This window comes from Gorilla gorilla, chromosome 11 (assembly GCF_029281585.2).
Source record: "Gorilla gorilla gorilla isolate KB3781 chromosome 11, NHGRI_mGorGor1-v2.1_pri, whole genome shotgun sequence".
Taxonomy (NCBI): domain Eukaryota; kingdom Metazoa; phylum Chordata; class Mammalia; order Primates; family Hominidae; genus Gorilla; species Gorilla gorilla.
In genome coordinates, this window is record NC_073235.2 from 109,580,130 (window position 1) to 109,594,444 (window position 14,315).

Here is a 14,315-nt window from a genome sequence, read left to right on the forward strand (position 1 = left end):
ATGCAATCATTCACACAGGGGGCAAACTTCACATAAAGTCTTTTTATGCAGCAGACAACTGTCTCTTTAAAATGTTCCTAAAGCCTATCACTCTTCAAATAAGAGCCCCTATTTCTAGGGAGTATGCATTGCCTCCCCTTTTCCATTGCTCCCCTAAGGACTTCAGGGGCCCCTTTCTCTGGAACAGCCTTTCTGGCCTGGTGTGTGAATCGAGTTCTCCCTCTGAGCTTGTCTGATGACACTTGTCTTTATTCCCATCTCCACTCATCAGTCTTCAGCTTCCAGAAATGTGCAGAGACCATCTCTGACACACCTGGAACGGTCTTTTTCCATCTGTCAAGCTATTTCCCTTTCATCCTGTATCACTTGGATGTAGAAAATGACTCCAAAGCAAACGTTCCCTGAGTAAGCAGATCACGTCCACAGGCACTGCTAGTCTGCTCATGAGGAAAAGGCCAAACTACTTCCTCCAATTTAATTGTTTACATGTATGTATACTTTTGGTTGTACAGATGTTCCTAGTATTGGGGGCTGCTAGCCCATCTGTAAGACTAAAAAGTACACACACAAGCTGCCTAATGTTAAAGGGAAGTTCTTCCAGATAATCCTAGGAAACATTTTTCATGTTCAAGGACCACCTATCATCACTAACACTGTGATTTATGAAACCTTAGAACGGCAACATCCCTATGTTCCTCTGCTACAGGATCGTCTTTGGAGGAAATCCCGTTCACCCCATAATAATGGCACATGTTTTGGGACGGATCTCAACCGAAATTTCAATGCATCTTGGTGTAGTAAGTACATGCTTAGTAGATGAATTATGAACAAATAAATAAAACTGAGAAGTAAGAAAAGAGGGGAATTACTAAATGTATAATTTTTGAAAATAAACATCTAATATGGTACAGCTTTCTGGGCTTCCTAATGAGTTTTATTCCCTCTAACAGGATAATATTATCTACATAGTAAGAGCTATCAGCATTCAAGTACAGGACTCCAAGTGAAGCTGGCTAAACAAGAAAAAAGTAGACCTAGACCAGTGAATATATTTCAAATCCATCCCTTTGTTTTTAAATATATGAATTATCATAAAGAAAAGAAAAATCAGAGACTTATCCTTGCAGATTATTTCATAGCAGGGGGCAGGCAGTAAACAAAGCAAACATTTTTCTCTCCTTATGGCATTTTCATGTTTCCAAATCTCAATATGCCCAGTGAATTGGAAGCAAATAAAGAAGGAGGAATGGCTGAGAACATTGCCATTAACCAGATGGGAAGGGTTAAAATTGAGACTTGGCAGCTGTGTGGTCTTGAAAAAATTGCTTCATCTCTCTGCTTTAGTTTTCTTTCACGTAAAATGTGAGCCACAGTAGCCCTACCTTATCAGTAGGTTGTTGTGGGGATTAAATGGGATGCTACATGGGAAGTGTTGGGCACAGTACCTAGCAGATAGGAGGTGCTCAGCTGGTCATTCTTATTATTATTAATGAGGATTACAGACTACTTATGCCCTTGCTAAATAGCTCTAATGAGACCAAGCTAGTAAGACATGAAGGAAAAACTTAAATCAAAAAGACAATGTCAGAACCTTACCCAGGAACCCAATAACTGCTTTCCAGGCATTTGTTTCAGGTTTAAGTAAAAGTATACTGGCCGGGCATGGTGGCTCATGCCTGTAATCCCAGCACTTTGGGGAGGCCGAGGTGGGCAGATCTCAAGGTCAGGAGATCGAGACCATCCTGGCTAACACGGTGAAACCTCATCTCTACTAAAAATACAAAAAAAAAAAAAAATTAGCCTCACGTGGTGGTGGGTGCCTGTAGTCCCAGCTACTGGGGAGGCTGAGGCAGGAGAATGGCATGAACCCAGGAGGTGGAGCTTGCAGTGAGCAGAGATCGCACCACTGTACTCCAGCCTGGGCGACAGAGCAAGACTCTGTCTCAAAAAAAAAAAAAAAAAAATACAAGTATACTAAAATGCCATTTCATTTTGTATCCCCTTTCCCGGGCCATGGAAGCATGGAGTTTGTTTCTAAATCCTAACGTTACCCCTTTCTGCTATTCTGAGTTCCTTCTAGAATGGTTATCCTTCAGTGACTCTCCAAGTTGACTAATTTAGCCTGGACTAACTCAGACAACCAAGGGCAAGCGCTGATTCTACTCACAGAGGCCCTGAGTATGGATGACTCCTTGCCATTGGTCATTTCCAAACTGAGATCACGCAGCCTTCTTTGTGGTTTCTTCCATATTCTAGGTATTGGTGCCTCTAGAAACTGCCAAGATCAAACATTCTGTGGGACAGGGCCAGTGTCTGAACCAGAGACTAAAGCTGTTGCCAGCTTCATAGAGAGCAAGAAGGATGATATTTTGTGCTTCCTGACCATGCACTCTTATGGGCAGTTAATTCTCACACCTTACGGCTACACCAAAAATAAATCAAGTAACCACCCAGAAATGGTGAGTCCACAGCGCCAAGGCCTCCAGAAAAACCTCAGCAAGACCTCTGCCTTCCTTTTTCTGATTTCCATTTCCAAGATTTTGGCTCCAGCCACCCTTTTGTTCTCTCTGCTTATCCCTATATTCTTTTTCCTGCTTTTGCACCTTGCCAGACGCCTGCTGGGAAGGCTTCGGGTTAAATGCTGCTTTACCTACATTAATTAACTACCTGTTTCATAAAGTGTCAAGTTGGGAGACATCTTAGGTATTCATCTATAATATAAATGAGATGATTATGTTAATAATCTGCAGGAATGCACTTTCATTTCTGTAAATTCTCTTGGAGCTCCGTTCAGCAATTACAGCTTTTGAACCGTGCTTTCAAGAACTTGCCAGCTGTTAGTGGAATATGGCATATCTAAAATAACACGGCTAAATAATATCTGCTCTCTTCTCTGCTAAACACAATGCTCTATTTTCTCCTAAACTCTTCCTTCAGTATTTGCCTAGGATTATTTGTAAGGGGAAGTGCCAGCGAAATGCAAGCTGGAGCAGAGAAACTGTGTTTGGTCTTATCCGGGTCCTTCTCTGAAGCTGTGTTTACCCAAGCACTGTTGGGCAGAATTACTGAGAAGGACTGGGCTCTTTGCCCTTTTGTGAACCAGAGGACAACAGACACAAGTCAAAGAGAGGATAAATTTAGAATTGCAAATTGTAATATTTGTTTTCCTTTTATTTTTAATTTTTTTCCATTTTAATTGTGGTAAAATAAACGTAAAATTTACTATCTTAACCATTGTTAAAGTATACAGTTCAGTAGTGTTAAGTATATTCATATGGTTATGCAGCCAATCACTGGAACTTCTTCATCTTGCATAATTGAAACTATGCCTATTAAACAACTTTCCATTTCTTCCTACACGAGTCCCTCACAACCATCACTCTACTGTCTGTTTCTATGAATCTTACCAATCTAGATACCTCATATAAGGGAACCATGCAGTATTTATCTTTTTATGACTGGCTTTCACTAAGCATATTATCCCAAGTTTCCTCATGTTGTAGGGTGTATCCGAATTTTCTTCCTTTGTAAAGCCAAATAATATTCCATCTTGTGTATATACTACATTTCGTTCATCCCATCCGCTTATCTGTCAATGGACACACTTGGGTTGCTTTCACCTTTTGGCTATTATGAACAATGCTGCTATGAATATGGGTGTGCACTTCTCTCTTAAGACTCTGCTTTCAGTTTTTTTGATTCATATCCAAAATGTAATTGCTGGATCACATGGCAATTCTATTTTTAATTTTTTGGGGAACCACCATACTGTTTTTAACAGAGGCTGCTCCATTTGATATTCCTACCAACAGTACATAAGGGTTTCTCCACATTCTTGCCAACACTTGTTATTTTCTGTTTATCTTTTTATTTTTTTAAACATGCTCCTCTTTATATGCAAATGCTGAGAAGAAGTGGGGCTAAGCTTGCTCTGTTCTTAATATCACAGAGGCCTGATGACCTATTGGTTAGGTTATACCTTTTGCACATCTCCCTCTGGAGCACGACCCAGAAGACACAAGGCCTGAACACTAAAAGAAAAACCACTGTAGACCTTTGCTGGAAGGAGCCCTTCTCCCAACAGTCAAAAATGTCCAACAACACTCAAGTACCTTTCTTGCAATTATTCTTTCTTTTCTTGGTCCAGGAACACTTGTACTATATGATCATTTTGTAACATGTGGAAATAACTAACATCTGCCTAGATCTTTACAATTTACAGAGAGATTTATAGCTGTTATCTCCTTTGACCCTCATGATAATATATTACATTCACTTTGGAGTATAGAAATTGAAACTCTGAGTTAACTTTATCATCAGAACTCTATAAATAGGAAGTGGTGGGGCCCAGGCTAGAACTCATGTCTTTAGACTCCAGAGGCCACATTCATCATCCCACTACCTCGCACTACCTCTCTCTGCTCAGAAAGGATGTGCAACTTCTAGGAGTCATTATCAGCTAGATTCCCAGTCAACTATGCACTATTTCTTTCTCATATGTGAGCCCTGGAAGTCCTATTTCTTCAATAAAGAAATCTACAGAATCAGATATTTCAGTCAAGAAGCCCAGAATGCTCCTTTTTCCCAGTTTCAGGGATATTTGTTGTAGATTCCTACTTTCTGCTTAAAAGGATCTGTGACAAACACAAATGAATCTCCAAAGACAGGTAATTAGAGATCTTTGATGGAAAGGGGTCTTCCGCCAACAGAAAAAGGAGGCTAGTATATTCCAGTATTTTTCTTGGCTACTTCATTCTCTAATTGGTTCAGGAAAACAGATACTCCGTGACCATTTTGCAAAGTTTGTATTCAAAGATTGGAGGGTCTTGTACTGCTGATTGGCTGTCTGGTTAGAGCCCTGTGCTGTGGCCAGAGGCTAGAAGGAGCAAGACAGCAGGAGGGACCTGAGGCAATGGCACCATCACTACTGGACAGTAACTCTAAGAAGAGAATAACTGGCAACTCCATAGCACTATATACAGAAACCAGTACATCAAATTGAGAAAGATGGCTTCAATTCTGTATCTCTTACAGTCTCAAGTGCTGAAGAGTTCACATAAACAGTCGTCTCCAAGACTTTTCGATAAAAAGACTGTGAATATTTTACTACCACATGTCTACCTCATTGAAGCTGCTTAGCAGTGTTTTTAGGTTCTTGGGGGCAAGCTTTGATAGAGTGCGCAAAGACACAGAATCAAGCCAACTGCTCCAAGGAGATTTCCATTTCTAGTACTATTTACAAGCAGCAGAGACTAATAATTAATCTCTATTATTTACAAAAACCAAAAGTTTATAGAAATCATGGTAAATATTATACTACATGATAGACAGCTTGGCAATCACTATGTAAGAGAAACATAACTATATATAGCCTCTTTCTAAACTGCTCTGGAAATTAGAATAGCTATAAGAATTCTAATGTTTTACATGCTTACATTCTTTCCATTTGAACTCTCTTTGTATCAACCTCTGTACTCCATCCCAAGCTCTGTTGCCCCCACCCCTACTAGGCCAGAGCTTTATTCAACCATTCCGTGGGCCTGCCTCTGAATATATGCTTACAGGAAATTCTCTGGGCCCAGAGAAAGAGTTGTTAAGCAGGCCGGAGGTTTTTACAAATGTATATTATGTACTATTGGCAAATGAGTTTTTATTATTTTTATTAGGAAGTACCTATAAGCTGAGAAAAAAAGGCGGCAGAGAAATTGGCTCTATTATAGCCTTGCAATGTAGTGTCGAAGGAGAGAGAAGTACAATCAGGAGTTCCACCTCCAGAGACAGAAGCTGAATTCAGAAGTCTGGGGGATTTCCATTTTATCTTCTCAGAAATGCCCAAATTGCTAAGCTGAGGATCACAACTGAATGCTTCTCATGTCTATCTCTTACTCCTCTCTGCTTCCCCATAGTAATTCCTCATGGAATTATTAAAATAGAGCTCAAAAGTTATTTTATCAACAAAGAAGGGTAAACTGGAAAGACTGTTTCCTACCCCACAGCCAGGATTCAAGGAAAGGCAATGATATCGGATAAAATAAATGATAGCTGGCAATGTGGAAAAAAAGATTTGTTGTCTAGGGCAAGCTGCAGGAAAGAAAAAAAAAGCAAGGAACCACTGGGATGGCAAGTGTAGTCTGGTCTGATGCATATATCGCAATGAAAGGTAAGGCCCCACATGGACCAGTTAGCATGGAGTTCCATTTAAAAAAAAAAAAAACATGGGAATTAAAAATAATTAAAAGCAATTCATATCTCTGCTAGAGACTCTTAAAGAACTTCAGAAGGGAGTGTGGTTGGTAAATCACAATGCTTTTCCCAGGCCCCTTCTCTCAACTTCATCACATACAGCAGCTACCCTGAATCCTGCCCACCCCTCACTCTCATTTCCTTACCAGAATTTCTCTCTCCAGCAGACCGTTCTTGTACCGCCTCCCAGTGTAAATGATTAAACCAGCGTTTTTAGCCTCTCCTACCCATTATCTCAATTCTGGATAACACAAACCCAGGAACTGAGGCAGACTCAGAATCCCTTTTTAGGAAGTGAGGGAGGTGAATGGCCAAAGATGGCATTCTTAGTATTGAGTGGAGAGAAAGCAAGTGACTTGCAAGTATGTTTGACAGAGTGTTTTTCCTTTGATTTTAGTCATACACAGAAAGCCCCAAGTGCCTTAAGAACACTGCCCACAACTGCCCAGTATGATCCCCCCAACTTCCTTACTGCCTTTTGGCCAACATAAATGTTGTTCCTTTTGAATTTCGCTGGGCGAGTTCCCTCTCTAGACAAGCACTACTCTGCAACATCTTAGGGTTCAGCTGGACAATACAGAGCTGGGAGAAAGAGAATCTAAAACGAGACCTGTCCCTAGTCAGGCATCCGGGGAGCTGGTGCACCTGGAGTGCAGTCAGGAAGCCCTGAGGGGTAAAGCTTTGGCAGATCACAGTCCAGGCAGGGAGGGAGACTGTCAGGGGAAGCAGTGGGATATTCCGTCCGACAGGTAGAACACACACACACACACACACACACACACATATATATATATATATATATAAAATGAGATTAAACACTATAAGGAAAAAGAAGAGGGGGGTCAGAGAGAGGAATGAACAAAGGGCTATGAGGATTCAAAGTGGGGAGAGAGAGAATCCAGTTGGAGGGATCAGGTAAGGCCTCTTGGAGGAGCTGGCATTTGAAAAAATCCTTTGAAGCTGGGCAGAATCTCAGCAGGCAGAGATAAGAGGTAGGGGTCCCATGTGGAGGAAATATCCTGAGGAAAGATAGAGGCTGAGGAATGTAGGGTAAGGCTGAGGAATGGTAGGAAAATGAGTTTTTGACTATCATCTAGGAGGGATGACAAAATATGGTGTTGGGAAGGTGGGTTAGAGTCATATTGGAGAGGATCTCAAAAACTAGGCTGAGAAGTTTGTACTTAATTCAGTGAGCAATGAGGAGCTCTTGAAGACTTTTCCACAGGCTCATGATCACAGCTGTATGCTACCAAATTTCATCTGGAAGCCAGGTGGGATCACTTGAAAGAAGGATTGGTGAGAGAAATCTATTAGAAGATGCAACAGACCATTTCAGAGGTAGAGTCTGACATAGAATGATGGCACTGGAAATGCAACTTGGCAACTGTTTTAGGGAATATCAGAGATGCCTGCAGAATTCTACGTGTGTGTTTGGAAGAGAATGCAAGCCCAGAAATATGAAAGTCAGAGCAGCCTTATTAGTGGGAGAGATGGTGAAACTGGATTAAGTGTGTTGAGTCTGAGTTACCAGCAGGCTACCTAGATGTAGACGTCCGATGGGAAGTTGGAAAGGTGGCCTAAAACTCTGGAGATGAATCTGGACAAAACACCAAATGGTTGGATTGTTGGATTTATTTTAAACACCAGATATCTGTCTCTGCATTTCCCACCTACAGATTCAAGTTGGACAGAAGGCAGCAAATGCATTGAAAGCAAAGTATGGAACCAATTATAGAGTTGGATCGAGTGCAGATATTTTATGTAAGTATCTTTTTTTGCCTCTTCAATAGTATCTAAGGCACAAAAGAAGTCAGTGGACTTTGGATGGTGAGATAGGCGGGAGAGGAACAGAAGAGTTCCTGGGATCAACAGGGAGTTGTACAAATCAAAATGACCAAGGATAAAAGGGAGTCTGTACAAATCCGGAATTATACTCTCTAGGGATAAGGTATGAACTAAAAGAAAAAGAATTAATGCGCTGGCTCAGACCAGAACTTCTCCTGGCTTCAGTTAAAAAGAGCTGGCAAGCTAGAAGGCACAAGAGTTAACAGGAAGGACATTGTCCACTGACCTTTGGTCAGTCAATTCAGTTCCCAGAGGACCCATCAGGCTAAGAAAGCCCTGGAGAAAAAATCTAAAGACAAGAATTTAGTTGAAAGGAGAGCGCACTGTTTCTCCCAACCCCAATCTCCACCTTCTCCACCCTCTATGAGCCCCCCTCTAAATACTTGTATAATATTTTTCTTGTGGGTTATTTTGTTTCTGTTCCTTTCTTTAAATGACTCAGTTCACTCTTGCCAGGCAATATTAGGTTGCCAAGTCAGTCAGTGACTCAGCTAAGAAACTTTAGCCAAACCTCTCTATGTGCCAGACACAGTGCCAGGTATGATGGGGGACAGAGATACTGAATAAGATGTGGTTCCCACCCTGCAGGGGCTTACAACCAAGAAGAAAGAGAAGACAGCTATTTCTGAGACCCTGATCTAAAAGAGCTTCTTTATTTTACTAAGTGAACCTTTAGTTCCTGAAATGGCTATAGAAATCCGTTCTTCCAAAGTACGACTACTACCTCTGCCTTCATGTTTTCACCTGTAGATGCTTCATCAGGGTCTTCAAGAGACTGGGCCCGAGACATTGGGATTCCCTTCTCATATACGTTTGAGCTGAGGGACAGTGGAACATATGGGTTTGTTCTGCCAGAAGCTCAGATCCAGCCCACCTGTGAGGAGACCATGGAGGCTGTGCTGTCAGTCCTGGATGATGTGTATGCGAAACCCTGGCACTCGGACAGTGCTGGAAGGGTGACATCTGCCACTATGCTGCTGGGCCTGCTGGTGTCCTGCATGTCTCTTCTCTAAGTGCATTCTGCCCAGGCCTGCTCAACCCCAGTGGCATGAGTGTGGCTGGAGGAACGGTGTGTTATGGTTGTAAAGAAACCAAATAATTTAACTAAAAATACTTCCTATTTCAATAAGGAAAAATCATGCCTGCGTTTTAATATTTGTTTTTCTGTCAGTTGAGCTTTATTCCTTTATACGAGGAATTAGTTAGGTATTAGTTAGTTATTGCTACAATAATGCTACAAACCAAACCTCTCTAAAACCAAGTGGTGCAAATCTACAGGTCACGATGCAGTGATCTTGGTTGTGCTCGCTTAGGCATCCATGGTCAGTTTCAGGGCATCTGGTAGATCTCGGATGAACTCACTCTGGGGGTTGGCTACTATAGGCTAGTATAGGATAGCCTCAGCTGCAATGAGGAACAGGGGCTGTGCTCCATGTATCTTCTCATCCAGCACATTAGTACTATGCACTCATGGCCATGGTGAAGGAGCAAAAGCAGCAGAGCAAGTCTCAATGTGCAGGCGCTTTTCAAACCTCTGCTTGCATCCTATTTGCTAACATCCCATTTGCCAAAGGAAGTCACATGGCTGAGCTCTGCATCAAGGGGTGGAGCAGAACAGAAGGTGGTGAGTGAAGGATTGGGGCCATCAGTGAAATGACTCTATCTGGTGTTTATATCACACCCTTGAGCTTCACTGGCTTAGCTTCATAGTCGGTAGCTCAGCTACAATTCGAGGCAACTCAACTAGATGGCTATTATCCTATTCAGCTTTAAATGTGGAGAAGCCTGTGAGTTCCAGTGGAACCCCACTGCTCTTGAAATCTAACTAAAAGTCACACAATGAGATTCTGATAGGGCCTTTTGTATTCTACTGATTTTTGTGATTTATGATCTCAACATTCACTAAGGAAAATGAAGTAGGAATAGGTCTTCTGCCTCGGGGTCTGGGGATTTTTTCTCATCTGTATTCTTCAAAAATTTTGCTTATGCTTTTGAACCAGGGTCTTGCTTTCTTAATTTTGTGTTAATGAGTTAGTAGCAGCATTCAGAGGATAAGTTATACAATCCCTCTTGATGACTGTTGCTGGTTTTATTTACTTATTTATTCATTAAAAAAATTAAGGATCTACTAGGTGCATTTTGATAGGTTCTGGGGTTACAATGGTGAATAAGATAGACATAGTCCCTGTCTATTTGAAATTTATATTCCAGTGGGTGAAATCAGGACTAGAAGCCACAAATAATTGGCACGGTCACGCTGTTTCATACCAGGTGAATCCCAGCTCTAGGGGAGTACAATAAGCAAGAACACAAATAAAGAAACTAAATATTGCAGTTTGTGACACATACTATGAAATGAAAAGTCAGTAGAGAGGAGAGGAAGGCCCACATTGTACGTGTACGGATATCTAGGCATTTAATTGTGCTATCTCATCTATTAAACTGTGAGTGCTGTTAAAGTAGCAGCCATGACTGTCATTTCCTATGTATCTCTATGTGACACCTTGAAATGGTGCTAAGCAGTTGTCAGGCTTCGAATAAATGTAGTTGTGACCAGCTGACAGGGCATCCGTGGGTGTTCAGTCACCCATTGCCCAATTTCCTTGTTGGTCACAGTCACAATACACTTCTTGGTTGTAACCCTTTTATTGCCTTTCTTTGTCGTCTTTATTTCTTCATGTTTTGCTAGTGTGTGGCTGATAAGGGTCAGAAAGGAAAATGTCAGAGGCAATAGGGTTTAATGAATCAGGGAACTGCTATTAACATAAAAATGCCAACTCCACAATTGTGGCATTGTCAGGAGGAAATGGTTTGGTTTCATCAACGGTCAGCCTAGAAGGGAAGAAAACTAGTGTGACCACCCAATGCTATATTCAAGAAGAAAGCAGGGGAGCTGTGATTAGAGACACTGGTTATCAGTGTTCATCTAGCTTGGGTTTTATCTTCAAGGCTATTTTAAAAATACTTCGGACCTCTGAGTACTATGGGAGCTCTGATCTACAAAGTTTAATTCATGTCTAGAGATGGAGCTCATGGGCAAATAAAGTCAGAAGAGAATAGAGAGAAACTCAGTTAATCAATCAGCTTGCCTGAAACCTCCCACATGGATTTTTCCAGATTTCAGGATGTGATCATAGCTTCCTTGAGGGGCTTCGCCTGTCTCTGGGGGAATAGGATACTGGGACACATGACACATTTTTTACTGCTTCTGGAAGTTTTTTTACTTCCTGTGAAAGAATCCTAAGAACAGGGATAGAAAGATGGTGAATGACCACACTGATCTTTCTAAGAATGTTTTCAGCTTCATGGTGGAAAATGATATTTGGCTGGGAAAACTTCACAGCTGATGCTACTAATGCAATCTTGAGAGTATCCTGTTTGTAGTTTGGTTAGGTCTGGGATTTGATTTCATCCTACTTTAAAGCTAAGAAGTTAGTTTGTTAATGCTTCATGTATGTTAGTAGAAGGCAAGAAACTCCCAGTCAGAGTCAAAGGACACTATTTCCCAAAGCACATGAAGCAGCATGAGCATCAGCATATTTACAGGGATTCCTCCTTCTCCCAAGCACCAAGAGGATGATGCAAAGAGCCCAGATGCCACGTGCACTTGCAGCGAGTTGTGCAACCGAGAGAAACATTAAACTTTGGAATTCACTGCTTCTACAGCAAGCAATAAGCAAGCCTGATCTTATCCCAGAAGAAGACATGTCCCCATCACTCAAGGTTGCTTGCTTACTGCAAATAAAACTGAGAAATGGCCCAGGTAAAAGTGGTCAGGGCCTTGCATCCTTGGCCCAGCTAGGAAGATGTGCAGGAGAAAAAGAGGCTCTAAAGGACTGTCTCCCAGTAGGTTTTATGTGCCACTTTGAATCCTGTGAAATTGCTGCTTTTGTGGGTCAACAAAGTTCAAGTATTGGTGATTTTACATGGTTCAATTTAAGATTCTCTCAGTGCTAATCAAAGTATTTTTATAATGCCTCCTTTTTTATTTTTAGGAAGTTTGACTATTCTGCCTTTTCTGTTACTATTTCTGTCTTTCCACCAAACTCTATCAGTGCTTTTTCCATAACTATTCCTACAAAGGATCTAGATCTTCTTGACTTACAGGTGAATTTAGAGTTTAAAATGATGCAAAATAATAAATGTAGGTGATATACAAGCTTCTAGCTCTAGGGTTTTGTTTTTTTTTTACAGCACTGTCAAAGTGAGTTATATTTTTGTTTTCACTATGTATGACCAAGCTCCTATTTCTCTTCCTTATGCAGTTTATCAGTCTCCTGATATGTTATTAAAAATATATTCTTTACACCACCCCAGTATTATTCATATCTTATGTATATCACTTGAATCTGGTATAAATTTATTATGTCACGAAGAGAAGCCCACTGCCCAAGAACATAAAATTGCAGTACTAAATACAGAGTTTTAAAAAATCTATTAATAATTATTAATTTATTTTATGATGTGCAGCAATTGAAATATTTTATGTGTATTATCTTGTGTGAAGATGTTACCAGAAAGTCCCAATCTAGACCCCAAGAGAGGGTTCCTGGAGCTCACGCAAGAAAGAATTTAGGGCAAGTCCATAGAGTAAAGTGAAAGCAAGTTTATTAAGAAAGTGAAGGAACAAAAGAATGGCTACTCCATAGACAGAGCTGCCCCAAAGACTGCTGGTTGCCCATTTTTATGGTTATTTCTTGATGATATGCTAAATAAGGGGTGGATTATTCATGCCTCCCCTTTTTAGACCATGTAGGGTAACTTCCTGATGTTGCTATGGCATTTGTAAACTGTCATGGTGCTGGTGGGAGTATAGCAGTGAGGAGGACCAGCGGTCACTCTCGTCGCCATCTTGGTTTTGGTGGGTTTTGGCCAGCTTCTTTACTGCAACCTGTTTTATTAGCAAGGTCTTTATGACCTGTACCTTGTGCAGACCTCCTATCTCATCCTGTGACTTAGAATGCCTTAACCTTCTGGGAATGCAGCCCAGTAGGTCTCAGCCTTATTTTACTCAGACCCTATTCAAGATGGAGTTGCTCTGGTTCACACACCTCTGACAATACTCATAAGAATCTTGAGTTAGATATTTTATTTATTTGATGAAGAAACTGAGACAGAGAGGTTAAGAATATGCCCATCCATGGGCACACGTTTGTTTGTTTGTTTGTTTGTTTGTTTGTTTTTAGAGACAGGATCTCACTCTATTGCCCCAGGCTAGAGTGCAGTAGCACAATCATAGCCCGCTGCAGCCTCAAACTCTTGGGCTCAAGTGATCCTCCATCTTCAGCCTCCTGAGTAGCTGTGACTGCAGGTGCACACCACCACATGTGGCTAATTTTTTTTTTTTTTTTTGTAGAGACAGCTATGTTGCCCAGGCTGGTCTTGAACTCCTGGCCTCAAGCAATCCTCCTACCTCAGCCTCCCAAAGTGCTGGGATTACAGGTGTGAGCCACTGCACCCGGCTGATAACACTGTTCTTAATGATTGATTAGTTTTATTGGAATAGGAATTTTCCAGTTTTAGGATGTCAGAAGTACTCTCTAATGGATACTGCCAGTGCTTTGCCAAAACTCCTTCAGGTAACTTCTCCTGCATCGCTCTCCATCTTTGACGTGTTTTTGCCTCCAATGGCTCATACTCGTGACTTTTTCCAGTGGCTACCCTTGAGCTACTGCATGTACTTTGCCTGCAGCCACAGGGAGTTAGAAGTGTGTGACAGTGTCACCTGTTAGAAGAAAATCTTTAGTCAGATTAAAGTTAACAGATTTTAAGTGAGCAAGGAATGATTCACGAATCAGGCAGACTCCTGAGCTAGAGTAGGCTCAGAGAGACTCTGGCAAAGTCACATAGTGGAAAAAGATTTATAGACAGAAAAAGGAAAGTGACATATAGAAAACCCAAAGTGAGGTACAGAAACAGTCAGATTGGTTACAGCATGTCATTTGCCTTATTTGAACACAGTTTGAACAGTTGGCCCCCTTTGATTGGCCAAAACTCTGTGATTGGCACAAGAGTAGGTTACAGTCTGTTTATACCTCCATTTACGTTATAGCTCACTATGTACAGAGAAACCTTTAGGATGAACTTAAAATATGTAAGAAAGCAGCTTTAGGCTAAACTTGATTTAATACATCCACCACCAGAAACCCCCAGTCTCTGCTTAGAGGGTAACGGATGAGTCCAGGGGTGTGAAAGCCCAGTTCTCTTGCAGTGGGAAGTGTAACTAT

General features: G+C 41.3%; 1 protein-coding gene across 3 annotated transcripts in view; it reads left to right on the forward strand.

Moving 5' to 3' along the window:
* CPO (carboxypeptidase O) overlaps positions 1–10,856 on the forward strand; it is a 169,787-nt gene extending 158,931 nt beyond the window's left edge. For all 3 annotated transcript variants that reach the window (XM_004033114.5, XM_055380418.2, XM_055380420.2), the window contains 4 exons: positions 707–797; positions 2,257–2,459; positions 7,920–8,004; positions 8,839–10,856. In XM_004033114.5, coding sequence (XP_004033162.4) covers positions 707–797; positions 2,257–2,459; positions 7,920–8,004; positions 8,839–9,101 — 642 coding nt within the window. In that variant the 3' untranslated portion in view covers positions 9,102–10,856. The remainder of the gene's footprint in view (positions 1–706; positions 798–2,256; positions 2,460–7,919; positions 8,005–8,838) is intronic.
* The last annotated feature ends 3,459 nt before the right edge of the window (positions 10,857–14,315 follow it).